The sequence below is a fragment of the Netta rufina genome (genome assembly GCF_964035555.1).
Source record: "Netta rufina genome assembly, chromosome: 8".
In the NCBI taxonomy this organism is placed as follows: domain Eukaryota; kingdom Metazoa; phylum Chordata; class Aves; order Anseriformes; family Anatidae; genus Netta; species Netta rufina.
The window spans coordinates 21,969,271-21,995,610 of NC_140131.1; the positions used below are offsets into that span (position 1 = coordinate 21,969,271).

The window sequence follows — 26,340 nt, forward strand, 5'->3', positions numbered from 1 at the left end:
ATCACTTAACACTACACCTGTTTTATGAATAATAATACAGGCGGTTTCACTGGGTTCCTGGGAGGACGTTTTCCCACCAGGATAAGCTCCACATATCGAACAAATTCGTGTCTTTAACTCGTTTGACTCTGGTTAGCTGCGTTGTACCGGGGAGCTCCAGCAGTGCCGTGTGAGCTGGGGACAGGCCAGGTGGAGCTCTGAGGCAGGTTTTGTGAGCTCCTCGAGCTTTCCTTCTCTGCAAGCTTCACTTACAGATACACTTGATCGCAAATTTGGTGTTGAACAGCATGGGTTTAGTGCTAAAAGAAGGGAAAAAACCCTAACAGGATCCATGAAATCTCAGAAAAATAAGAGCTACACTAAAGCTATAATAAACATTGTGGTGCACAAGGCAGCCTGGTGCTCCTGTAAGAGCTGCCAAAATAGGATTTTTTAGCCTTTTGGACTTTTTTTTCCACCTCCTCCCCACCCCAAGCATAAGGTCCCTGGGCGATCCCAGCAGCACAAGCACAACCCTGCCCCGTGTTGGGCACGCACCGGGGACACCGACCAGCACCAGGGCTAGGACAAGAGGTTCCCATCCAGGCTGTGCAAGGGTGTGGAGCAGCTTAGCAAAGAAAAAAACACATTAAAAGGGTTGCTTTCCAAATAACTTTACATTTTTTAAGAGTTCAAAAAAGTCCAAGAGCTCTGTTTAGGATGCCAAAATGAATTTTTTTTGATTGAAAGCAGAAAATTGCTCCAGGTCTCCCCTTAGCAGGAGCAAGGAACAACAGTATCTGGGAAAAGTCTTCCACCAAGAGATCCATCAGCAGGAGCAGCTATATCCCAAGTGAGGTTTCTGCCCTGATTTGGGTTGCCCAAGAGCCTCCACAGGCTCCCCTTCAGCCCCATCCCCTCCCAGAGCCATGACCACAGCAAAGGAGGACACTGCTCTGCAGGCTCCCATCAGTGCCTCTCTCATATATTATTTTATTTGTTCTGTTGGCTTTTATTGAGAGTGAAAAAATAATTTAAAGCAATTATCTGTACAGGGGGGGCAGGTGGCTGGTTAGCTGGGTGGAGGATCGGTGACCACTCCGGGGAGGGTTAGAGGGGGTGATTTACAGCTGTACAAAGACACGACAATCCCACCGAGGAGGAGTGGAGGGTGAAGGACATCTCTCGAGCTCTCACGGACCCGGAGCAGAGGGGTGGGAGGCTGTGCGGGGACAGGGGTGAGGCCAGACCCTCCTCAAGTGACCTGCAGGGGCGTCTCCAGCATCTCCATGAGGAAGGTGTCAATGGGGGTGTCGCCGATCAGCTTGAAGAAGAAGAGGTGCTCCAGGCACTTCAGCCCGATGGACCGCAGCGCTGGCAGGCGCAGGAGGAGTTTGGCAAACCTGGAAGGAGGGGAGCGGTCAGAGGTGTGAGGAAGGTGCTGAGTGCACGGTCCTGCTTGTTTCCAAGCCTGTGACAGAGGCCTGGGAGAGCAGAGCCTGAGTCCTCCCCAAAATGCCTTGTGGAGTCACAGTCAGACACTTCAGGGGGAATTACCATGGTTGAGCAGGGCACAAAGGAAAAGGGGAGCTCTGTTTTTCCTTCCCTTGTGCTTCAAAGTAAAGAAATAAACATTTTTCTCTGTATGAGTAGACAGAAAATATCTTCCCTAAAATAATTTTGCATTTCTAAGTTCCAAAAGAAAAGCAAAATAAAAAAAATCTGGATTCTCCCCCCAGCAAGAGCTTGAACTGGTGACTTGCATCTCCACCGTGCCATTAAAACACGACGTGAAACAGCCTTCAAAAAAGTCCTCTCCCCCATTTCTCCGACAGTGCCTCTGCCTCCTGTTTTGGGGTGCAGCGGGGGGCTGCTCCCCCCTTCCCTTCTGACCGCAGGACCCCGGCCGGAGCTCAGCACCACAGGAGGTGCCAGGGGCGCAGCGCTCGCCCGGGGCGCAGGGGCCGGATCCAGCCACCGGCGCTTCGGTGGCGCGGCCAGCAGAGGGTGGGATCGGATCGAGAAGCAGGAGAAGGGCTTCTCCCAGGCGGCCCCAAGGCTCCAGCACAGCTTCGGGGGCCTCAGCCTCTCCCCTGATCCAGCCTCTCCTCTCCAGGGTGGCTGTTGGGGTGAGCAGGGAGCTGGGAAGCAGCTGTGGGATGCTCTCAGTGCAACCCAAGTGTCCACGGACTAAGGGAAGTGGGAAAACTTCTGGGGATGATCCTACATTTGTGCAAACCTGGGAGTCCCCAGGCTCAAAAGGGACGTCCCCATGCCCCACGGGACCCATCGAGTGGCGTTTACGACCTTCCGCGTGCCCTCTGCTGGACGCAGCCCCAGGCTGGAGGGCCGCTGCCCTGCTGGGGACACTCACCGCCCTGGCTGCTCGGGGTATTTCTGCTTCGTGTAGGCTTCCAGCGTGGCGTAGACCTTCTCCCGCAGCGACTCCACTTCTGAGGGGCTGGACAAGCCCTTGGCATCTGGAAAAGAGAGAGCTCTGGTGGAGGGGAAGTCACTGCAGAGACATTGCTGCTGCCAGCAGTGACCAGGTGCATGGGTGGGAGAGGATTTGGGCCCTCTTTAGCCGAGGACCCAGAGACTGGGGCAGATCTGGGCACGGTCCTGATGCTCAGTGCCACAGCTCTCCTGCTCGTGACCTGCAGAAGCCTGGAGCCTTGTGTTTTCACAGGGAATTTCCCTCCCCTGCAGCCCTCAGCATGCAGGGGAGCAATGGTGGCACTGCATGGCAGCCCCACAGCTTACCTGGATTAAACAGGACAATGGCTCGCAGGCAGCCCAGCTCTGACTTATCCATCTGCATGTCCTTCATTTTGGACACCAGCTCTGTCAAAACCCTGCATTTAGGAGACATGGGTGGGCAGATCATCAGAGAAAGGGTTTGGACAGCAAGGCTAGGGGCTGAAGAGTTTCTGGGATGGGCACTGGGAATCCCCCCAATTCTTCTCTGCAGGGAGAGGCAGCAGTGAGGGACAGCGATGCCACACTGCCCTTTTACATATGTATCAGCAGCACCTGGGGTCCCCAGCACCAAATTCACCCCTGCTCTTGCTCTGCTCAGCACCTGGCCCTCTGCACTGTTTGGATTTTAAAGAACAATTTGTGTTTGCTTGAGGAAAACCACATAGGTGTTTCTCCACATTTCACTCTGTAAAACGTGGCCAGTTGTGTAAGAGTAGCAACACAGCACCCTGCCAGGCTGCGAGCAGACATGGCACAGACAATCCCCGTGGCTGTTACATGAGCAAATTCTGCAAGCTGCAGCTTAAGGCTCTGCTGGCTAAAGCTCTTGCTGATCAGTATTAGCTCTAGATCCAGTTACAGCAAAAGCTTCGAGCTGCAAGGGGAGGGCAGAGAGGCATTCCTCCTGCAGAAACACACACCCAAACGAGGAGATGATTCTGCAGCTGCAAATCCCTTCCCAAGGTGCTTTCAACCCTTTCTTGTGAGTTTTGGTTGGTTGGTTGTGTTTCTTTTAAGCCAGTTGAGCATCTCCTCCTCGTTCTAGCTAATTCTGCCCCAAGTCTCCACGGGTTTGCTCCAGCTCTTGCTAAAAGAACATGCTTCCCTTTCAGAGGGGAGAGGCAGAGCTGCTGGGGGTGACAAACTGGCCACAAACCTGTCGAAGATGGAGCCCACGCCAGCGCTGTGGGCGCTGCTGCGGTGCACGTGCAAGCCCGTGGCCAGGAGGATGCCGTCCTGCACCGACACGGAGCGGTGGGAGAAAGAGGCGATGAGCAGCTCGTTCCAGCCTGGATTGGAGGGACAGGGAGGTGTGGGAGACAAGAGGACAGGTTCAAAGCATCAGTCCCACGTGGAGTGGGGAGCTGGTCTCTGCCCACTGGCTCCACCATCAGATTCCCAGTGCTCCGTCTACAGTTTTTGCCCAACACCCATCCTGGCCCTGCTCACCCTGCAAGCTCAGGGCCTCCTGTTCCTCGTGGGCTCACAGAGGCCAGGGGAAGGATGGGGATAACAGGAAAAGCCCGGGAGGCCACACATCAGGGACGTTACCTGCACGAAGGAGGATGACTTGGTCCTCCAGCGTCAGGTCAGAGAAGTGGGGGATGCGCTTGGCCCACTCCACGAGCGTGAAGAGCTGCTTGTCAGCGGCGTGGCAGATGTTGGTGACGGGGTCATTTGTCTAACAGAGCAGCAGCATGCAAGGGAAAGAGCACAGGAAAAGGGGAGAATTGGTCAGTGTAAAATCACTGATAGTCATCAGCAGCACATCATGCAGCATCAAATCAAGTTAGCAATACTCAAAGTAAACTGCAAGTAAAACAATCAAATCACAATAATTTCAGCTGCGTGCTTTTGGAATAGAGATTTTTTATTTTTTTTTTTTAAATCATCATCTCTTATCAGCCAAATTAGCAGGTTGCCAGGCATTTGTTTGCTCTCTGTTCTTCACAAGGCAAGTTCTGCGTGGCAGGCTGGAGTCCTGCTCCCCAGGGCACATCTCAAAGCCATCTGAACAGGCACGAACAGCAGTTTTACCCAAACCCAGGGAAACCAAAGCAGTGAACCCACTGTGTCCAGCTCCACCTCAGCCTTGGTTGCTGGGGCAGGCAATCTGTGCCCAGGGCTGTGCAGGCACAGAGGCCAGCACTTGGCACCAGCTCCCTGGCATCCAGCTGTTGTCCTATCTACTCCTTGAAACCACAGAGGAAACCGGAAAAAAATCTAGCAAAGCAACATACAGACTGTTTTATAGCAGTCATTCAGAATAACTTTTAAAAATCAGTGGTTTTTAGATTTTGTGAAGAAAAGGTATCTTGCAAAAATGGGTTTGTCATTTCAAATCACACCTCGGGTTTGTCATTTCAAATCACACCTCGAACGCTCTCATCTCAAGATGTGAGTGATTTTATTGAAACCGCACAGAGCCCCTTACTGAGCTCTCTGTGTTGACGTCGTTGTATGCCTCCGTCTTGGGTTCGACCGCCAGCTCTGCTTCCAGGATCCTCTCCACGGGCATGTCCTCACTGCCGCTGCTTGTGGACTCAGCTTCGTTTTCGCTCCGCTCCCTGCTCCTCTGCCTCTCCTCCTGAACAGCTGGAGGACAGAAAAGCATCTCTTCACACCCAGACAACACTTACCTGCTCGCTTTGGGTTCCTTTTCCTCTGGAAGGAAGGTTGAGAAACCCTCCTAGTAGGGGGAGAACAGAAAATAGACAGATACTTCAGGGTGCCCCCATCACTCCCCAATAACTTTGGAGTTGTTGCAATCCAGTGGCCTCCAAATTTGACAAGTGACTTCCAAGCTCCAGCAGAGAGGAAGGAGGAGCTCATGCCTCCAGGTGGCAGCCTGGACTCAGCCGTCTCTGGATGCTGGAGGAGGCAGGAAGGCCCCCAGCACCCAGCTGCTGAGGTTTGCTGCATGCCCAAGTCCTGCCCCAAGCTGAGGCCTCCAGCAGCTGGCACAAGGGGGCATGGGGCTGAGCAGGAATTCCTCCTGCTGCAAGCTTGGATCTCTCCTTCTCTTCTACCATCTACGTTTTCCAAAATATCTGCCAATAGGAGAAACAGAACCCCTGAAATTCTTTACAGATCTCAGCTGTTAACCCTCAGGGCAGCTGGGTGTATGAAGGACAGGTCAATGTAGGATGAGCATCCATGGCATGCCAAGCCTCGTGCTCAGTAAAACATCCTGGGTGCACATTTTTGTTTGAGGAGTCCCAAAGGGGAACATGGAAACGTTGCTTAAAAAAGGAAAGAAAAAAAAAAAAATCAAGTGACCACCAGTTTAGCTTATTTCTGGGGAGAAGCATCCCAAAAGAGCAGCCCCACTGACACCACTCCTGTACAAAAGCACACAGCACCAGCCATGCAGCAGAGCCCCCAAAGGACAAGTAGGCAGCTGGGCTGGTCTCAGATAACCCGTGATGATCTGTAGGCATTTATACACCCAAAGTGATAAAGGTTCAGTAAAGCTGGGCCCTGCCACAGAGATTCAGCACCTTAAAGACTTCCCCAGCCTTAGCTGTGCATCAGGCAGTCAGTAGCCAGAGGAGTAGGGAAACCACCATTAGACTAAGAGATAAAAGGGACTTTTATCCATTTTTATCCAGGAGAGGGGACCTGCAGCAGAGGACACTGAGGAAGGGCCAGCTCTGCAAGCTGCGTCCACCAGCAGCCTGGGGTTTCCATTTTCACGCTCTGTGAAGGGGAGCTGCACTGACCTCAAGGTCCTCTGAGCCACTTTGCACCTAGCAGGAAGGGAGAGCTGTGCCTGAGATTAGGTTTTTGATTCCAGCCTGGCATTTCACAGTCCCCTGCTGCCCTAAGTGCTCAGGGCAGCATGGCAGTGACCGTGCTATGGGGAACAGGCTGAGGTTCAGAGGTTCAGCCTCTGCCTGGCATCACAGCTGCCTGCCCAGGCTTTGCCCTGCACTGGAGTGTTTTGTGTGCTCTCCATGGGGACGGCGTGGCCTCTGAAAGGGATAGCTAAAGGATGTCCCTGCTGGCATTCAACCTTGGAGATGACAGGGTTTTTTGCCTTGGAGCAACAACAACAACAAAAAAAAGCAGCTTAAAAGCCACACTGGATGTCACTACCTGACCTTACAGTCAATATCCTGAGGAAGGAGAGGGGAAAAAAAATCACCCCCCATGAACGTGAAGGACAAGATGTCCTGTGAGAGGGCACCTGCATAAGCACTGTGGGACACCAAGGACCAGCTCTGTGAGTCTGCAGCTCTTGAAAGCCCCTTCCCTACATCACAGCAAGCCCTAAGGCTGCATGAACACCAACACTGCTGCCCCACATCCTCCTGCAGTACGCAGTAAAAATGGTGTTTCTTGTTCTGCCACGCAGAACCCAGGGCAGCATGCCATGGGACCATGCTGTCCCCTCATGCCACCAGCAGTGCTGCACACCAGACTGCCCCTAACACACAAAATATGTGTGTAAGGAGGATTTTTACCTTCCCTCTTCATCCCCATGGCGAGGCACTTCTGATAGCGGCAGTACTGGCAGCGGTTGCGCTGGCGCTTGTCTATGAGGCAGTCCTTGTTGTCCCGGCAGGTGTAGATCAGGTCCTTCCTGATCGTCCTCTTGAAGAAGCCCTTGCAGCCCTCGCAGCTGTACACCCCGTAGTGCTTCCCTGGGGAGGCAGGACAGGCCGTGAGCAGGCATGGAGGAGCTCAACCCAACCCCAAACGTGAGCGAAGAGGTTGCAGGGTGAGACCTCAGCAGGTCTGGCTTGGCTTTAGCAGCTCTCAGCAGGAATAATGACTTATCACTTTGCTGTGATAAGGAGAGACCACATCCACCTGCACCCCAAGGGAGGAATGCAGAGCCATGTCTTAGCTAAGGTTCAAGGGCAGAAAATCTATAGGGAGCAAATGGGGTATGTGGATATGGTGGAGTTCGCCAGGCTGCAGGACTCTGGGGCAGGAGGGAAGAGCCAGGCACAGCCACAGCCCAGATAACACAAGGCACAGGTGAACAAGAACATGGTGATTTTGTGTTTTACCTTTGATAAACAGGCACAAGGTGTAAAATGAGATGATACGCAGAGCCTGTTTTTTGGGGTTGCCCTCTTTTGTGCACAGCACAACTAATTTGCAAAGCAGACAGCCTGCCCTTAGGTAAGCCAGGCCAGCTACAAATCCTGCAACACCAGCACAGCCCTGCACGAGCCCCACTCCAGAGCATCAGGGGAGCTTTCATTGCACAGAGCCTTCCACGAGGAATAAAACCTCCTACCTGAGGACCTGTCCCCACAGATGGCACAGATGTGTTTGGCTAGGGAACCTGGGCTTGTAGATGGATAATTCATGTTCCCCATCCCCGTGAGACCTGGCAGGGGCTTGACATCCTCCGAGCTGCTGACGTTGTTGAGGACGTTGAGCTGCAGAAGCAGAAGACAACACATTGAGAGGGTTGAGCTCCATATCCTAGTGAAACCATCCCCAAATTGAGCCCCCCCTCCCTGCCCAGGCTGGCTGGGCTCATCCCCAAGCTCATCCCCAGCCCCAGGAGGTTGCCTTGGGCAGACTGACATCCTCCAGTGAATCCAGCTGGAGGGAATTAAGCAGAAGCTGGGTAGCAGAGATCACTTCCCACACCGCCCTGATGCTGTAACCAGAAGACAGCGCTAAGCAGAGCTGGAAAAGGGCAGGCAGCAACCCTCAGCTGCTCAGTTACAGCCTCCAAGCAACAGTGCTGGTGGGATCCTGCCTGCTTCATTAGGGGATGCTGGTCACCAGCTGCCTGGGGCCTCGAGCACTAACTGCTTAGTAAGGAAGGGATCTGCAGCCAGGTGATTTGTTGCAATTCAACCTGCGTGGCTGGGGAGGCTGTAACGATGTTAATAACAATAATGAGTGCTAAATGGGGTAGCTTCCCTGCCTCGTGATGTGCAAATCTGCAGAAACACGTGAAAATACAGCAATCACAGTTGCTCTCTGGGGCTCAGGTTCCCAAACTCGGTAACAGACGGGTGATCAGAGCACATTTGGGGTTGCCAGATCAAGAAAAGGAGCAAGCTGAGCATCTAAAATGTGCTGCTGCGAGATGCAGGCAGAGGGCCCAGAGCTCCCAGCTCGGATCCCCTGGAGCTGCTCGTGGCTGCTGCAAGTTAAAGGTTACAAACTGACATCGATCAGAGACCAAAGCCCGATGTTGCCCAGGGCTCCCTTTTATTGCTATTTGCTATTGCTATTTTGCTCTGCTGTTGTCGGCAGGGCAGCAAGGAGTAAGGGCCATTGAGCACGTCTTGGCAAAAGCTGCCCGGGCAGAGCAACGTCTCCCCAAAACCACGGGCAGATCATCTTTCCCATCGCCATGCTTTGAGGGACGGTTTCTTCATCACTGAGCTTGGTTTTTAACAGTCACCACAATTTGTCAGCTAAATCTCTGCTTCCCAGCAAGAGGGCAGAAGCAGGGAGAGAAAACAGGGCTTGGGGTGAAAGTCGAGCTACGCCTCTAGTGAGCCTTCAGAGTAACTAAACCACCTGGTTTTATACCACTTGTTGCAGGTTCTCCGTTTGTTTCAAGAAACTGTCCATTTCCCATGAAAAAGTGTAAAAACCTCCCCAGGGAATTTTAGCCTAGAACAAGGAGAGGTGGTCCTGCTGGGATTTTTGGACTCGTCATTAGATAAGTAAAAATGTGAGGTCTGTCCTCATCTTCTGTCACCGCTGGCCCTTCATTTTCAAAGCTTCAAAGGTCTGATGGCATTGAAAATACAAGTTACCCAGCAAAATTATCACGTTAGGAGCCAGCTTTTCTCCCACTGAAAAATAGGGCTCTACAGAAAAACATTGCCCTGGGTAACAAAGGTTTGCTGTCCCCAGCAGAGGCCCAACCCAGACAATGGGCAGCTGTAAATCCAAAAGCTCCAAAACCCAAACTTGGAGCAAGGAAAGGATTATACAAACATTTCCTCCCCTCCAAGTACCAGTTTTTAAAAAACTCTGCAAGTTTCTTGCCAAGATGCTGAGGCAGGAGGAACTTTTTATGGTTTCAAATATTACTCGGAGCTCAGGTATCACCTTTGCTTTCACTCTGGCTGCACTTCCAGGCAATAACAGGGTGCACGTCGGGGGAGAAGTGGGGCAGTTTTAGCCATCAGTGTCTTTGGAGCTTGACTCCTGCAGGTTATGTGCAATCACGTATGATATTTGGGACAACTGCTTGAACCCAAATCCATTAGCAGCCTCCCTGCCGAATCCCCAAGGCCCAGCTGTCTCCTTGCATTAGAGGCAACACAAGTGAAACGCTCCTCGGAGCTGGTAGCTTGGCACGGTGCCTGGATTGGGGAAACTGCCTCCTGGAGCATCCCCTGCCCCAAAGGAAAGGGTCTCCGTACAGCCAGCATCACCACCATCTCCAGCACCACCAAGTACCTGCTCAGGGTGCCATGGGCACAAGTATTGCCAGAGCTTTTCAGCACATGAGCAAAATCCCACACTGCCACCTGACTGAGGTGGTTGTGGGCTCTTGGCAGCTTGGTCCTGCCCCTGCCCGGACCAGGTACCCCATAAGGGTGTCCCCTGGCTCTGGGGGACACCAACCCCAGCCACAGGGATCCCCCCCTTGTCTGGAAGGGAAACCTCAGCATCTGAGTGAGCTCAGACAGCGAGGACAGGAGCGCTTTGTTTTTCTTCAGGCAAAGTTTACCTGCAGCCCAGAGTACGTGGCTGGCATTTAGCATCAGCATTTGTCTCTCCAGAAAGTCTATGGGAAGGAGCTAGAGCGAAACAAAACAGATACCCTTTTGCAGGAGAAATAGGGATGACTATTTCCATTTACAACACATGTACGTGTATTTCCACTCGTAGTAATTATTCACGTGGCAATAGATGCAGTGGTGGGGATCAGAAATCGGGATTAGCTCTCTCCCCTCACTGTGCAGGGTATTTGGAAATGTAGACAGGCATTTTCCGTGTCTGTGCCAGGGGGATTTAGGCAGGAAGGCTCACGTGCTGATTGTTCTTTACATCCAACCTCCATAAGTGGCCAAAGCACACCAAGGACTCCCCAGCAGCCCACCCCACGCCAGCCTCAGAGCACCCCAACCTGGCACAAAGGCAGCCAGCGCCTCTGCCTACCTGTGGGCTGGCGTGCGCCACGAAATTCATGCCCGGGGCCGAGGACAGAGCGACAGGGTGCGAGCCGATGGAGGATGCGATGACCCTGTAGGGCGAGCCCAGCGCGCCCACCGGAGACCCGATGGCGTTCATGGGGGACGGCAGCGCCCGGGAGGCATTCGCGGGCGCCTCGAGGTAGTTGTGGTGCCCGTCCACCGCGCTGCCCGCGGAGAGGCTTGAGGATGGGCTCACAGATGTGGAGCTGGCGTGAACGGGGGAATCTGCAGGAGAGGCAGAGATGAGGGACACGATGGGTGAGCCTGGCCGTGCAGAGATCTGCTGCCCTGACTCGGTCGTGTCAGAGTAGATGCTGGCCGAGGCTTAACACCAGCCAGCAAACGTGCCTTATTGTATAAGGGGAAAGAGCAAAACATCGCTTATGGCACAGGAAATAGGGTTATACACAGCAACAAAACATATTATGAAGATAATATTTAATAATCAAATCTCCCTTCGCTGCTTCAGTGCCTCAGCTGACGTGGAACAAGGCACCGCTGCTGCCTGCCTCGGGCTGGGTTTCTATTCCCTGAGGTCCCACAACTGTTGGGAAGCCATCTCTGGGGTCAGCACACAACTAAAGCCATGATATCCCCACCAACCAGGCTGGAAACCCCAAATACTCACTGGGATGCTCCCTTGCTTCCCATGATGATGGCTCACGGTGTCACGCCCTGCAGGCTCCTCTTCCCTTCCCCATGGCTCAGCTCCTCACTCCCCCCACGTATGTCCCCACCTTGCTATTTCACACCTTCCTCCTGTTCCTCTTCAAGACGCCTCATCAGGCTTTGGGACCCATTAACCATACAACCCACAAAATGCCAAGCTCCATCTCAACGGTTTTGCCCATAATTATCTAGCAGTGCAGACAGCAGGGCAAGGCACCCAGAAAAACTTTTTATCCATTGTTTGCCCTCACTTATTGGTACAAGAGGGAGCAGGCAGAGGCTGTGACCACACAGACAGCAGAGTGTCTGGGCACCAAATGCCTACCAGCCTCGATGGGTTCTGTATCTAGTTGCACTTTAAGGATTTACTTGTGACCTTTTTTTTTTCCCCCTTCCCTAGAATTTAGCAACCCCGGTTAGCATTAGCTGTCATTAGCATTTCAATGAAGCATTGTTTCTCTGTTGGCTTTTCAACACAGGAGACCGTTCCTGGAGCAGCAAGGCAGAGATGCTGTGTGGGAAGGTCACACAGCTGGTTTTCCATGGCTGGCACGGAGGATGCTCTCCTTGCGTTTGCAAGGAAGGCAGAGGTTTGGTGGTTCCCTCCCTTCCCCCCCTCCCAACATTATTGCAAAGTTATTTACGTGACAGTGTTTGTTATTTTACCTGAAGTAACAATCAAATCTGATTCAAAAGGAAGATGCACAATAAAGACGGGAAAAGGTCAGCTTGCTGAATAACATTAAAGACATTTGTCAGAGTCAAGGAGGACTCGATCCGCTGTTATCAACCCACTTCAGACTTAATTCCGCAGAGGGAGGGGGAGAAAAGGTCTTTGTCAATTCTTGCTTTGGCTTTTTGGATCAATCCTCCCAGTGGGAAAGCAACGTGCGGCAAGAGGAAGCCAGCACAACAGCAGAGCCCCAGGGGCAGCATAGAGGTTTGTGGGCAGCCCCAGGGCATGGGGTTGCACCCTGCTGCTGGAGGACATGCCCCAAGCCCTCCTGTCACCCCCCCTGGGGACAGCAGCATGTGCAGCCTGGGTTGTTAGTCAACAGCAAAACTCCTACCTTGGAGTGGCTTCCACATAACAAAGCCTTTCACCCAGAGACAGCTGCCAGGAGAGCCTTTGGAGGGGGGCAGATATCCCACCTCCCCTGGGACCTGACTCTGAGGCACCTCGGTTGTTCCTTGGGACTTGGAGAGGAGCATCCTGACCTGTGCCATCAACAGCTTCGGAGAAATGGGCACGGATTTCTCATCGCCTCCAATTAGTCTGGTTCCAGAGTGTGCAGTCCTCCCCAGCATCAGGCTTATGAATAAATTAATTTTTATGTCACTTTAAACAGTGAGATAACAGCATTACCTTTTAGGATTCTTCAGCTTGGGAGAATAAGCCACCGAAGGGGGGATTGGGCAGAAGTCTGTCACAGCAGAACAGCTAAGGAGAAGAGGGGTGATTCTTCATCCTTTTCCAAGGGCATCTTTTAAAGTACAGTTCAAAAGATGTAAGCAAATAAGAAAAGACTCCCAGGTGAGATATTTTACCTGTGTACACTTCCACCAGACCTACCAGAAACGTGGCCACTACTAAGTTTCCCTATTAGAAAGGCTCCAAGCTTCCGAAAGTGCATCCAATAAGTGCATCAAGTCAGTCTTCAAGGGAGCAAAACTGCTCCCGTGTGCATCCTCCTTCACCAGGAGGACTCTCAGAGCACTCCAGCCTGGGAATGGGAAACTGGGGGGGATATGGGGAGTGACTGTAAGGCTCTGCACCTTGTGTGCAGGACAGGCCATGCCAAAGCATCCTTGAAAAGTGGGGTTACTTACTCCCTGAGCTGAGCACCCTCAAAGCTACTTCAATCCAAAGGAGCCAGATTGGTTCAGACAGCGCAAATGGCAGAGACTGCAAGTCTTGCTGATTCGGGCTGAAAATGGCTTGGGAAGATTAAATGAAATGTTCCATGGGAAAATACCATTTGTGTCACACTTCTTCCAACAGAAAGTGACCTGAACATCTCGCAGGGACTTCCCTCAAGGTATTTTCTTCCATCGCTGGGGGATGAACAGAAGCATCCGAGCTGCTCCGCGGCAGGGATGTGGCCCTGGGATGGCACGGGGGGGACCGTGGAGCCAGGAGCCAGCCAGGGCTGCCTCCACCTCTCCAGCAGCACTGGGCACAGGTGACATTTACACAGGCCCATAGCCCATCCGTCAGGTAATGCAAGATGACAAGTGGTGCTGGGGACTCAGCCAGCTGCAGCAGGGCCCTGTGGAGCCAAGGGGAGGAGAGGGCTCAGCTCCCAGCCAGGCTGGCGCAGCCCAGTGTCAGTGTCCGGAGGACCCAGTACCTCAATCAACCCTTTACGAGCTCTCTTGTATGCCCCCCTCACACACAGCAGCCTTCTTTTTGTAAGAAACCAAGTTTAAAAATAAAATGGAGCGAGTTTCTGTGTGCTCTGCTGCTTCCAGCTGCCTCTGTGGGTGCAGCACAGGCTGCAGAGAGGAGCCAAGCGTTGGGCATACAGACACAATGTGCACCCTATTGCTGCAGCAATCGGGGTAAGATCATATGAGATTATTGACGACTCTGCTGGCATTAGAAAGAAACTAGAGGAAACCCCAGGAACCATGCAGCTCTCTGCGTTTTAATAACGTTGCCCTTGAGCAAAAGCATTGCGTTCACCTAATGGCCACTGAAAGCAAGCAGGCACATGACAAAGCTCTGATTCTCCACTTCAATCTGGGTTTCATCTCCACCACAGCAAAATCCCAGCCCAGGATGGGAATCTTGCATGGTCAACCTCACGAAATTGGGAGTACAGGACCACCATCTCCATCAGAGCACAGCTGCGGGTGCCTGGCAGCTGCAGGGCACAAAGCCCCAGGACCCCCCCATTCACTGCTGAGCAGCCAGGGCTGGGCTAACGCAGCTGAGCTGGCCCAGGACCAGTGCTGGCTCACTGATGCCAGCTTGGACACCCCTGTGCCATGAGCACCTCCCAGGGGAAAAGAGGATCGTGCCTGAAAGGGAAGCCAAGCTGCAAGAGCGCACAAATGACCACAGGTATTTCAGTAAAGACAGCAGGAAGGGAAGTGCCTGGCCTGCAACCCATAAAAATGTCTCGGTTTTCAAACAAATAATGACAGAAGACACCAATCTCACCAACTGCATTAGAGAAGAAGTGGAAAGAGAACAGAGAGACTAGAAACATCCAAGCCTAGATGATCATCTCTAGATGATCACGCTTCCAGCCTTGTTTGGCAGGCCTCAGAGAACCAAGAACCAGCGCAAACCCTTTGAACAACAAACAACATGCCTGTGCTTCTGGGGTCTCAGGCATGCATGGAAAGGGTTCATTTCACTGGCATGAAGGATGACAGCACAACTTTGCAGGTACCTCCTCCTCTGCAGATCCAAGCACCAGGCAGAGGCGTGCAGGGAAGGGCTTCAGCAGAGGAGTGGGAGGTGCAGCCTGGCAGGCAGCTCATCCTTGGAGACAGCCTTTGTGGGGAAATACCTGCAAGGAACGCTCCTGAAATTGGATGCAGTTGTGTAGCAAGGACCCTGAGTTAATTAGAATAAAAGTTTTGCTGCTATGACTGCATATTTTTTTCAATACATGGAAGCTAACCCAAAAAACTATCCCCTTTCTGGTGGTATTTTTAACTGTCCAAGCAGGTTTCCATGGGCAGTAGATCTACATGCTAATATCCTACAGCAAGGTTACTGGTTTTGCCTCGCTTTTAAGGTTCAGCAACCTTTGTGCTTCCAGCTGCCCACTCAACTCTGCGAGCCAATAAATAATGCAGCCTTCCCCTGACAGCTGACATCAGAGAGGAGCAAACATTTTTGGAGGTGAGCAGGGGCTTCTGCAACGGGGATCTGCATGGAGACAGAGATGAGCAAGCAAGAAAAGGTTTCCCTCTGGCAGTGGGAAAGAGCTGTCACCTCTCCTCTCAGATAGTGCAGAGCTACACTGCTCCTGTGCTGCCCCTGTAAGCCAGGGTCACCCAAAACCTGACCCAGGAGGAGCAGTGGGCTGGAAGCACGTGAGGCTTTCACCTGGCTTGGTCCAAACTCTGCATCAGATGCTGGTTTGAGATCTTGGGCTGATTTGATTGAAATTGGACCAGGTGTCTCTATGGCCAAATTCACCACCACCTACCCCTACAGGTATCACTTCCCCCTGGTGACAATGGTAATGCATGAGAGTTATGTAAAAGTTTCCCATTTACAAAGAAAAAAGTAATTGAATTTGAGGCCTGAAGGGTTTTTTGAGATTGTCTGATCAGATTTCTCACTGGGATCTCCATCACAGCATCCACCAGGGACAAAACATACACACTGATCCCTACAGTGGTCTTTGGGCTCCTGGAGAAGCTACAGGTCCCCATCAGAAAGCATCCCATTTGGCCCTGTGAAGGCAGGTGAAAGCGAGTCTCTCCCACTTTTAAAACAAAATCTGTTTCAGTAGCTGCAGGATTTTTCCCCATTGCTCGATTTTCTCACACTTCTGTCCATTGGGTCAAAGACCTCCGCCACCATCACAAAAGCACGCTCACGGGTCTGGCCACAGCAAGCTGGGGCACCCAGAGGAGAAGCAGCCCATGGCACAGGCACCACGGGCAAAAAGGTGCCAGGCGACCGGGCAGCAGCCTGGGTTTTCCCCCGCAGCTCTCCAAAGCCCCCAGCCGACCCGGCCTAACCCCGGCTTTGCCTGGGAGAGCTGACAAGATCGCAGCCGGAGGTGGTGTGGCCGCAGGCCAAGTTACATGAGTACTCATAAAAGAGACTTTGTGGAGGAGCCAAGTTAGTTCTTGTCCCCAACCAACTGTGCCAGAGTGCTCGGAGAGGGGATGGCCAGCACAGCATCTTCCCTTGCCCTGGGAGCGAGGCGTCGGATGAAATGCATCCTTCTGGGGAACAAGACCACGGGTTGAAACCCTTTCCATGTTCCGGGAGCCCAGGCTGTGAAGGCAAATCTGGCTGCTTAGCGCACATCCCCTGCTTTGGATGTGTGGGGGTGACTAACCTGAGCGCTGGCACTGCTGCTCTCTGCACTCCTCGGTAGCACTGCACGGCCCCGAGTCCTTTTCTCAGCACAAACCCTGTGCTTCTGGGCAATCTGTGCATGACTGTTCCCTGACACAAACCTGGTGTTACTCAGACATTTAGGATCATAGTGACGGCTATATGCACCATCAAAAACGCATATTTTATCTCTAAGGTCAATGAAGATGAAGTTAAAGCATATGTAACAGTCACTTGAATGAAAAAAAAAAAAAAAAAAAAAAAAGGAAAAAAGAAAGAAAAAAAAGGAAGCAAATACAGTTTTAGGAAACCAGTGCTGCATCAGGGGCACAGGAGCCCTCCAGCTTTGAGGGGAGTGTGGATGTGAGCAGGGACCCCAGGTCTGTATCACGCCCAGGGAGCACAGGGCAGGCAAGAGACATGGTTTAAAGCAGCCTCAACAAAACTCAGCCAATGCTTTCCCATCTCTTGCCAGTGATTCACCAGCAGAAAACTCCTCTGGTTTTCTAAACCAAGCTAGAAGCAGGTTAAAATACCACTTAAATGCACTTCTAAATGGAAGTTAAAGCCCCAATATATCGAACTGTCGGCCAGATGTTGGATTGGTGCCCTGGTCTTCACTGGTGGGGCAGAAATACCTCTTCTTCCTACCAGCTCCCTTTCCCAGAAGCCTCCCGAATGCTCCGCAGAGCGCTGTGACCCCTGCCTCCACAGGGATCCGTGCCTGGTTCCTGCGAAGATCAGTCTGAATGTCTCCTTGTACATTCGTAATACTCAAGGAATTAAGCACAAATAACACTTCCATTGTTCCCCTCTTATTGCAGCAATAGGAGAGAGTTTGGCTTTGCTTTTCTTGTTCCCTAAGAACACCAGTGAGCAGTAGACTTTTCCAACAAGAAGCCTGTTTTCTGCAGACCCTGGCTAAGGACTTACTTTGGAAAGTTGAGCACTTGCGAAACGCAGGGGTGACGATGCAACGCCTATGGCTTTTCTGCAGCTGGAGAATTTCTAGAGGTGAGCATCCATTGCAAGAGGGAAAATTACACGTGGTGGGACCATCCTGTGTGCAATCCAACATCTGCACAGACCTCATCTCCAGCAAAGAAGTCCCACCCAGCAGCACCCAACAGCTCCTCAAACCATTCTCCCTCAGCTTCCTCCACATTAGGACAGGGAAAATAGCTTAATACCTTTGGATAAAGGCAACAAGCGAGCACTAGGAACTACAGAGCCTGTTTCCCAAGAGCAGTTCTGGTTTCTGCACTGGGGCTGGCTGGCATGCAGGGGACTGGAGCAGCCCCTAGCCCTGCAAGCAGGCATAGCCCCCTGCACAGCCCCATCTCCCTGCTTGCAGCCTTGTTTGGCAAACCCGAGGCAGCTCCTGGTGGTTACAGGGGGATCCATGTCCCAGGGACAGTGCCACGATGCAGGCTGCTTTATGTCTAAAAGCGTTTTTTTTTTTTTTTTTTCCTCCAATGACTTAATGAATAAAAATGCAATTGGAAAGATACTTCCTTCGTTTGGTCCTGCTCTTTGAATAGGTTCAACTCACACACATCTCCCGAACACCAAACTTCAGAGCAGAGCCTGGCTTTGATTCACGCCTGCCTGATTTCAGGCAGCTTGCTTTGGCTGTGCTGAAGTAAACCGCAGCACAATTTCAGTCCCAAGCACACAGGCACTGTAGGTTACCGCCACACGTGAGCTAGGCTAAACACATTTCTAAATTCCCTTTTCCCCCTCGGATCCCTACTGCAGGATCAGATTCCCCACCCAACCCAGCAGGCACCGACTGCGAACGCAAGGAGAATACTCACTGCCGAAGCCCACGGGAAACTTAATGAAGTGAGGATAATTCCCATACATGTTGAATCTTCAGTTCATCTCTCGCCTTTCTAAACACAACCACCTCCTCTCACTTCAAAGCTGCCCGGAGCGCGGCGCAGCCCACCGGGGTCGGGACATGGCTCTGCAGGAGCGGGGGCTCTCGGGGGGCACGGGGGCAGCTGCCTCCTCCCGCGGCCTCATCCTCGCTTCACGCCGGCAGCAGCTGCTGGCTGGGATGAGAGGTGCTCTCGTTCCTGGCAACTCAGGGCTGGCTCCTGTCTTCGGCTGTCTCGGCTCGCCGTGAATTCACCGCAGAGCGTCCCGGTAGCATAATCGCCCGGCTAAGACACCGATGGATGCAGGCAGGCTCCGGTATAGATCAAAAATTGGGAGGCGGAGGGGAGGTTATGTTGTTTAGGGGAGGAGCATCGTGGAGAAGGAGGCGGCTGTTTGCTTTTCCACCAGTCAAGACTCGGTGCAGGTTATTAGTTATGCTGGCCCCAGCCATGTGGAGGTGTTTTCCAGGCACACCAAGGGCCAGCAGTGCTGAGAGCAGGAGCCCCCACGCAGCTATCCAAGGGCTTTGGGGGCTGTGCAGGACGTGGAGCATCGTGCTCCTGCCCTGGCTCTGCTTTACCTGCACTCCTGGCATCACGCTGCAGGGTCGTGGTCGCCCCTAGGAAGCAGCAGGTGGAGCTGGAAGGAGCAAAAACCCAAACCCCAAACCCAGTGTGCACTGTGGCAAGCATCATGTGCAAATATCAGCTTCCTTGCTGCACCACGCAGGGCAGGGGCATCACTCACAGCATCAAGCACCCAGGGGGTTGCTTTCGGGCACCCCAGTTAGGTGCAGGGTCCCCACACCCCTCCTGGAGCCAGGATGCAAGCTGGGCTGGTGGGGAGCCACTCGGTGGAGATGGGGAGCCCACTTGTAAGGAGCTGGTTTACAGCTGCATGGGATGAGGAGGGGGGGACACACAGGACAGAGCCCAGGGGGCTCAATCCACGCCAGCAAAGAGTTCGCAGCCACAGCAGCACGAAGCAGCAGGCTGCACAAACAGCCCCCATCCATCCCTAATGCTCACTTCATGCCCACCCACCCGATAATCAACTACTGCAGGAAATAAGCAGAAATAAGGAGGAACAAACAGGCAGATGCCAGAGCAGGGCAAAGCCATGTGAAGATTTTTGGTACTGCCTCTAGCAGCCAGTGCTCTGTGGGGGGAGCATCCCAGCTCCCTGCCCAGGAACCCCCTGCCCTGTGGCTGCAGTTTTGGGGGGAGGCAGGGATGGAGGCAATGGCACAGCCCCATGCTTCTGATGCAAGTGACCTCAGATGAAGTCACCTCGAAGGAATGGGAGAAGGAGGAATTTTACCCGAGGCTGTAAAGCGAGCAGAGGCCCAGGTCTGCACTGCCTGGTGTGCAGAGCTGTGCTGGAGGAGGAGGAGAAAGAGGAAGAGGAGGAGGAAGGAGGATCACAGCCCTGCCACCAGCACATGGTGGAGAACAGGGACAGGGGGCTGGTGATGGAGGCCAAGCATCACCCTCACACCTGGCATGGAGGGTAAAGGTTACCCTAGTTAGCTCCATTTCTCCCTTCACTCTCAGACATCACTATGCTCCTTCCTCTCTAACCATAGTTCAAGCAAGGAAATGTTTTTATTCCTCATATTAATATTTCAAAAATTATTTATAGAGGTGATTTGGCCTCCTCCCATTACCAGGTAACGCACAATATCAGGAGGACACCAGATCACAACCACAGCTCCTAACGGGCAGCAGGTACACGGCAGCAGCTCCAGGACTTGGCCTTCACCTGGGCATCTCCACGCAGCAGAAGACTGACCACTGCCAGGAGCAAGGAGGCTTGCAGGCAGCAGCATCAGTACTCTGCATCGTCCCAGGCACAAGCATGCAGTTTTCTTAGAGTAAGACACGAGATCAGTATTCAGAGTAGGTTTTACTGATACAAAAAAAAAAAAAAAAAAAAAAGTAACTGCGGTCTTGCAGGGGGAATACAAACAAGAGATGGATCCTGTAGTTTCCATCAGGCCACCCTTCACATTCCACTTGCCTTATTGCACAGACAAGGTGGGCACTGCAGGATGGTTTCATTCCCCAGGGGCTACGTCCTGCCCTCCTCTGCACCCTGCGCTAACCACGGGGATTTCTAACCTGTAGGCAAGGCGGGCTATTAGGGGATAACACTGGCTGTGACTTCAGCACGGTCTTTTAGTGTGGTGTTGGGGCTCCGTGCGAGGCCAGGAGGCAAGAGGCAGCAGGGCAGGATGCCCCACGGCCCCGCAGAGCCGTCCGCAAGGTGCCTCGTTTCAATCTCTGGATGGAAAATTGGATTTCTCAGTAGGGAAAGCATTTTGCCCTCCGTGACAAGTCTGAAAAATATTTTTCAATCAAAAAAAAAACAACAACAACAAACCAGCAAACAATTGCTTGGGAAGAAGTGATGCTTTTTACCCCCACGAGCAGGCACGGAGCAGAGCTGGGACGGGGAGGTGTGAGCAGCGAAGCCACTTTGTGTTTTAAGCACCCACCACGCCGGGTTTTAGCAGGGGTATTAATCCTCACCCACCACGCAGGATCTCAGCAGCCTTAATTCCGTGCTAATGACGTTTTAGTAGGGAATTATTTTTATTGATCTGCCCAGAGCAAAGAGCCTGATTTTAGCCCAGCTCTGCCAACATCCCGTCCTTTTTTTTTTTTCCTCCTTTCTTCCAGCTTATGAGAAATGGGAGAGAAGAGAAACAAAACAGCCCTGAGCTCCTTAAAAAGGCTGGAAGTCCCAAGCAGTAAGTGGATTACTTTATTGATTTTTAGCAGATCTGGGTTAGCCAGCGCTTAGCGCTGCAGAACACATGCACGCTGAGCAACTCCAAGGGAACCCCTCCAGGCCCTTTCCTCAAGCTAAGCAAGCACTGGGAAATTCATTTCAGGGTTTTGGGGCGGGCTCCAGCCCCTGTACACAAATCAGTCTGGCAGGCTCCAGGAACCAGCCCAGCTTCTCTTATAAAGTGCTGCGGGACCATGCAGAGGGAGCCCCTCAGCTTCTGCAAGACACTGCTCCGTGTTCTCGAAAGCTTGCCATTTCTCCCCTCTTATTTTGTAAATGACAACACCGTGACCACCACTGCTGTCTTACAAAGGGAAACCACTGCCACACTGCACCCATGTTGCCTTCCCTGGGTACCCGTCAACTCCCCAAGGCCACCACACCATATCTGATGTTTTGGCAGCACGTTGGAATAGCATCCCAAAGTTTTCTCAGCACTGCTCCACCCAGACTTTTGAGATATTGGCCTCTGGAGCCAGGCCCTAAACGTGTGAAGGCCCCAAGTTGAGTCATCTTATCCCACCGTGCCCCGGAACCAGGAAAGCAGAGATGAAATACAATCCCCATTCCCTGCACATGCGATTGAACCACAAAAACCCCAAACACGTATCAAGTATCCCAGTCTCCCATCCCATCTCTGTTTAAAAGCCGTCTGTGGCCATGTATGTGGCAACAGCGTATGCAAACAACAAGGCTGCAGCCCTCCTAACCCCACAGCTGCACATTCATCCCCCCCATCACACTGCTTCGAGCTGCAGAGACCCACGGGGGCTCCCCTCAGATGGCCACTGGGGTGCATCAGGAGCTACCAGGCCAGATGCCCCATGAGCCAAAACAGGACAGGCAGATGCCAAGTGATGTGCTCAAGAGCAAATAATGATTTGGTGACAGAGCAGGGACTGGAGGCTGAGTTTCTGCAGGCAAATTGATTGATGGACCCACTCTCAATGTCTGCTTTACTGGTTGGCATTGGCATGGGACAGAGCGAGGTCACTTTGGGCATTCCTCACAGATGGAAAGGAGCTGCTGCTCCAGCCCTTCCCCACCCAGCCCTGCCCTTTGCCACCACTATCTCTGGTGAAGCAATAACCACAGACACCAAGCTAATGAAATTAGCCCCAGAGCCCCACCGGGCTAATGCAATTACCAGCAGCAGCAGCACCAACACACCTGCAGCAGCACAGCCTCCTCTCTCCTCCTCCCCACGCCTTCCCCATCTCCCCCCGAGCCCCACGGGTGCCACCACGTCCCCTGCCCACGGCCAGGACCAGCAGGGTCCGGAGGGCACAGGTCACTGTCCCCAGCTCCGAGGGCACTGCCTACCTTGCAGAAAGCACTGTCCCCTGCAGCCAAGAGCGGGCTCTGAGGGCAGATAATTCCCAGTCTGTTTAAACCTCGGGAGTCCTTCAATTATCAGCACCATAATGAGGCCCTCGACGCTAATCAGTGGTGTCACTGAATCCTCTTACGCCTGCTTAAGCGCCTCCAGCAGCTTTGCTGGTTGCGGGGCCCAGCTGCCCACTCCTCCCAGGAATTACCTCCCCCGGCAGGCACCGGTGCAGCACGAGCACTTTTGGACACAGATGCAGACAAGATGCTTCCAGGCATGGTACCAGAGAGCATCCAGGACCAAGCAAACACACCAAAATCAGCTAAACAAAACAAAACAAAAAAACAAACAAACAAAAAAAAAGGAGATCTTTTAATGCTAACATTCTAAGCCACCAAGCCAAGCTCATTCTCCAGGATGCTCCAGGAAGCTCTTTGGCCCCTGGTGGTGGGTGGCAGGTGACCCTGTCCTGCTCTGCTTCTCTGTCCTGGCACTCACTTGTGGGGCAACAGGCAGCACATCCGTTCTGACTCAGGCTTTCTGCTCCAACAATGCACTTTTTAATATCACGCGAGGAGCAAAAACAACAGGTCCACTATAACGCCGAGATATCCTGAGGCAGAAAATCCATTTGGAGCCCAGCGAGGGAGAGTCAAGTCAATTAGACACTTTCTGGGGCGTCAAGCTGCCAACAATCCCAGCCTTTGTAAGAGCGAAGAATCAGTGCCTATGTGCTTCCCAGCGACTCCCCCTTGCCGGAGCAGAAAGGTCAGCAGCAGCAGCGTCATGGAAAAGCATGCAGTCAAATATTCCCGGGAAGGTGGATCCAAAGAAATAGCCATGCGGACCTTTTCTGTCAAAAGCATCCATTGCTCTGGGTCAGGGTTCGTGGGGGAATGAGCGCGGCTGGTAGCAGGGAGGTTTGGTGTGCCAAATTAAGGGGTTTGGGAATAGATAGCATTGAGGGGCGATGCTGGGTCTGCTAGCTCAGGGCCTGGGAGCTTGTGGCTCTCCTTTCTCCTTCCAGGCAGGTGCCTCCACCTTTTGGGCTTTGCCAGGGAGAAGCACATGCAGACAAAACACTGCCACAATACTGCAAGACTGGGAGAGCCACACGTCCTCTGCATCCCAAGGAAAGCACCCCCCTTCACTTCTTAGGGGTACAGGGCACCCAGCTGGGCTATGGAACCAGGACCGCAGGTTGGGTGAGGACAGGACAGAGCCAGGATTTCCGCTGGCAAGTGCCCAAATCACCCAGATCTCAGGCAGATCCCTGACCAAAAGCTCTGTTACAAAAAGTTGGGTTGGAAACAAACTCAGCTCTTAATAAAGCCCGCTCTGATAAATCATTTGGTGCTCAGCAAGGGGCTCTCAAAGCAAACGCTAAGATTAGGTTCACTTGATGCCTCCCTGATATCCCCCTGAGTAACTTCCTGAGTAACTCCAAGCTGTAATGCAAATCCAAGCCCCACTCCAACCCTGCTGTAGACGTGACGTGAAGCTGGCATTTCTGCACGCTTGAGAACAGCTAGGGTGGCCTCCTTCAAGGAAAAATGAAGGACAACATTCCCTCATCATCTGAGAGCAGCCCCCAAGTTTTCAGAGGGGTTTTAGAACACACAGCCCATGCACTTGCCTGCAATGCTGCTGCTTTCCCTCAGCGACCATTCCTCAGAGGAAATTTTTCAAAAGGAGATGGATCCTTGACTGGGTTAATCCTGCATTAGTGCTTGTAAGGACAGCAACATAAAAACAAAATCCCTCAAACAAAATCGCCGTGATTTTAGGGCTTCTCTGACTGCCCAGAAACAAACTACCTAAATAAAACTCCATCCTCCCACCTATCTCTGCAGAACTCCTGGAAAACTTTCAAAAAGCCTTTTTTATTTTTTTCCTAGATCCTGCTCAGTTCTTCACTCTCTTTTTCTGTGAGACCTGCATTTTGTGATGCACCTGTGTCCCCTGGGGTGGACGTCACCCATGCCCCATGCAGCCGGGGGCTGTGCTTGCTGCTCTTGCTCCATGCATCCCCACGTTTGTGCTTTTATGTTTCCTCCTGCGCCAGCAAGTGCAAAACTCCAGAGACAACCTGTCAATCTCCATCACATCTGGCTGCCTCGCGTGCTCTATTTATACCAACCAGGCAAACGTGGAGCTCGGAGTTCAAGGTAACAGGGGTTATTTCTGCTCCAAGTAGCTCCCTTCTCAGGGGAGGAAGGGTTGGAGGCATCCAAGAGGAGCAGCTTCACATCAGGGGCTGGCACCTATCCCTTAAAGGCTGGGGACACAGCAGCAAGCGCCAGCCACAGCACCATGGATGTGAAAGAGTTGAGGTTGAGATTATTGTAGGATACCTCCCTCTCCATGGCATGGTAGAGAGGGACATGGGTTGGAGACCAACACACCCCACAGGCTTTCTAACCCATGTTCTCTGCAAGGCCATGGCATTAAGCTCACTCTCTGGCCATGGTGCAGGCAGCTGACTGCCCAGTGTATCCTCAATGCCACAGCAAGGGCTTGTACCAAACCTTGGCTGCCTCTCCAGCGTTTTCATGCCTCCAATATCCCGGCAGCAGGAGAGCAGATTGTATCTGGTGCAGGACAAAGCCTGCCTTATCAAGCCACCCCATTGCTATCATTTAGACAGATCTGAAGAAGGAAGGAGGCATTTACACCAAATTAGCAGTTGGTGTCACGCGGCTGCAGAGCTTTTCATCTGAACCAAGGGCCCTAAAGCCACATCTACCGTATCACAGCTTCCGCCAGCTCTTCTCAGCCAGCTGCCTTTGGGATTGTCCTCTCCAGGCGGTGAGGCCTTGGCTGTAAGGCACAGAGGAACACCAGGGCTGCCCTCCCTTCCTTTAGATGTTTGCTGCTCCTCAGGAGCCAAGGTGCTCACCTGGATCCCACCTCTGCAGCACCTCTCCAGATGCCACGGCGATCCTTGGGCCAGGAGAAGGACATGAAGCCCCACTCATACACCCATGTGTCTGCATGGAAGAAGGAGGGGCAGGTTTCTTAGTGCTCTGCTGTCTCCTCTGACGCACAAAGACCTCACCTGTTTCTGCAATGATGTGGTCTTCCTGGGGATGGCTCTCCTGAGCTCCACAGAGTTTCAGGCAAGTCTTGGAGCAAGTTTGCATGGCAGCGAGTACCCGGATTCAGCAGCCCTGGCCTAGCACTATCTGGTCCCTCAGCTCACACCTATAATGCCTCTGGGCCACCAGGAAAACAAATGAAGACCACATCTTTGCCCAAGCAACATCAGTTTGAGACAGCCAGCCTGCTCTGTTTGACATTCAGGTGACAGAGCCATCGTTGCCTTGTTCCGACAGATGAGCACATCCCTCATCTGTGGCCGCCCGTCCCCTGGGACCCCCCCTCTCTGTGGCAGCCAAAGGGAGACAAGCACAACACAAAATTCAGCCTAAACCTTCTCCCACAGGAGCTGTTCCCCTCAGCGTTTCCCCACAGAAACTGTTCAAAACCCTTCACCCACCTGCATAGCCAAGGGGCAGATAAGGAGCCAGCGGCAGCGACCGTCCCTTTCCTTATCAACAGCCTCCATCACCTTTCAAACACATTCTCCTCCTGAAAGCCACATGATCCCCCTCAAACAGAAAATCCACCACTATTTAAAGCCTTGTGAGCATGACAAAATTCCCTCTGCCTCACAAAAAGGCAACAGTCCCAGATCAAGGCAAGCACAGAGCACGCCACGCAGAGAGCCAAGACAGCGCAGCAGCGAGGAGCAAACGCATGAAGACTTGGCAGGGATGTGCAGTGACATTTGCTGGCACTGTCAAGGATCTGCTCGCTGCCCCCAACCTCTTCCCAGTAGAAAGGCCAAGGAAGAAGCAGCGAGCGCCTGCCCGCAGCCACATGTTTCAGCTCGAGCCTCTGAGCAGAAGGAGCAGCTCCGTGCAGCAGGAGGAGGGGAAGGGGCTGGGGAAATGCAGGCACAGCGATGCACTTCTGGGCACTGACTTAAGAAATCCACACGCTGCTTAATGAAGCAAGCCCTGAAGATGCCT

General features: G+C 52.7%; 1 protein-coding gene across 2 annotated transcripts in view; it reads right to left on the reverse strand.

The window, feature by feature from the left end:
* Positions 1-1,234: 1,234 nt before the first annotated feature.
* The window catches only part of RXRG (retinoid X receptor gamma), a gene marked incomplete at both ends in the record, with an annotated part of 30,327 nt that continues 5,221 nt past the window's right edge, over positions 1,235-26,340 (reverse strand). Inside the window, 10 exons of one of the 2 annotated variants that reach the window (XM_084291398.1) lie at positions 1,235-1,382; positions 2,354-2,459; positions 2,743-2,834; positions 3,617-3,749; positions 4,012-4,141; positions 4,895-5,055; positions 6,927-7,106; positions 7,712-7,856; positions 10,561-10,820; positions 18,117-18,165. In XM_084291398.1, coding sequence (XP_084147524.1) covers positions 1,235-1,382; positions 2,354-2,459; positions 2,743-2,834; positions 3,617-3,749; positions 4,012-4,141; positions 4,895-5,055; positions 6,927-7,106; positions 7,712-7,856; positions 10,561-10,820; positions 18,117-18,165 — 1,404 coding nt within the window. Of the gene's footprint in view, positions 1,383-2,353; positions 2,460-2,742; positions 2,835-3,616; positions 3,750-4,011; positions 4,142-4,894; positions 5,056-6,926; positions 7,107-7,711; positions 7,857-10,560; positions 10,821-18,116; positions 18,166-26,340 lie in introns of those variants that run through there. The other variant, XM_084291397.1, reaches the window with a different exon arrangement.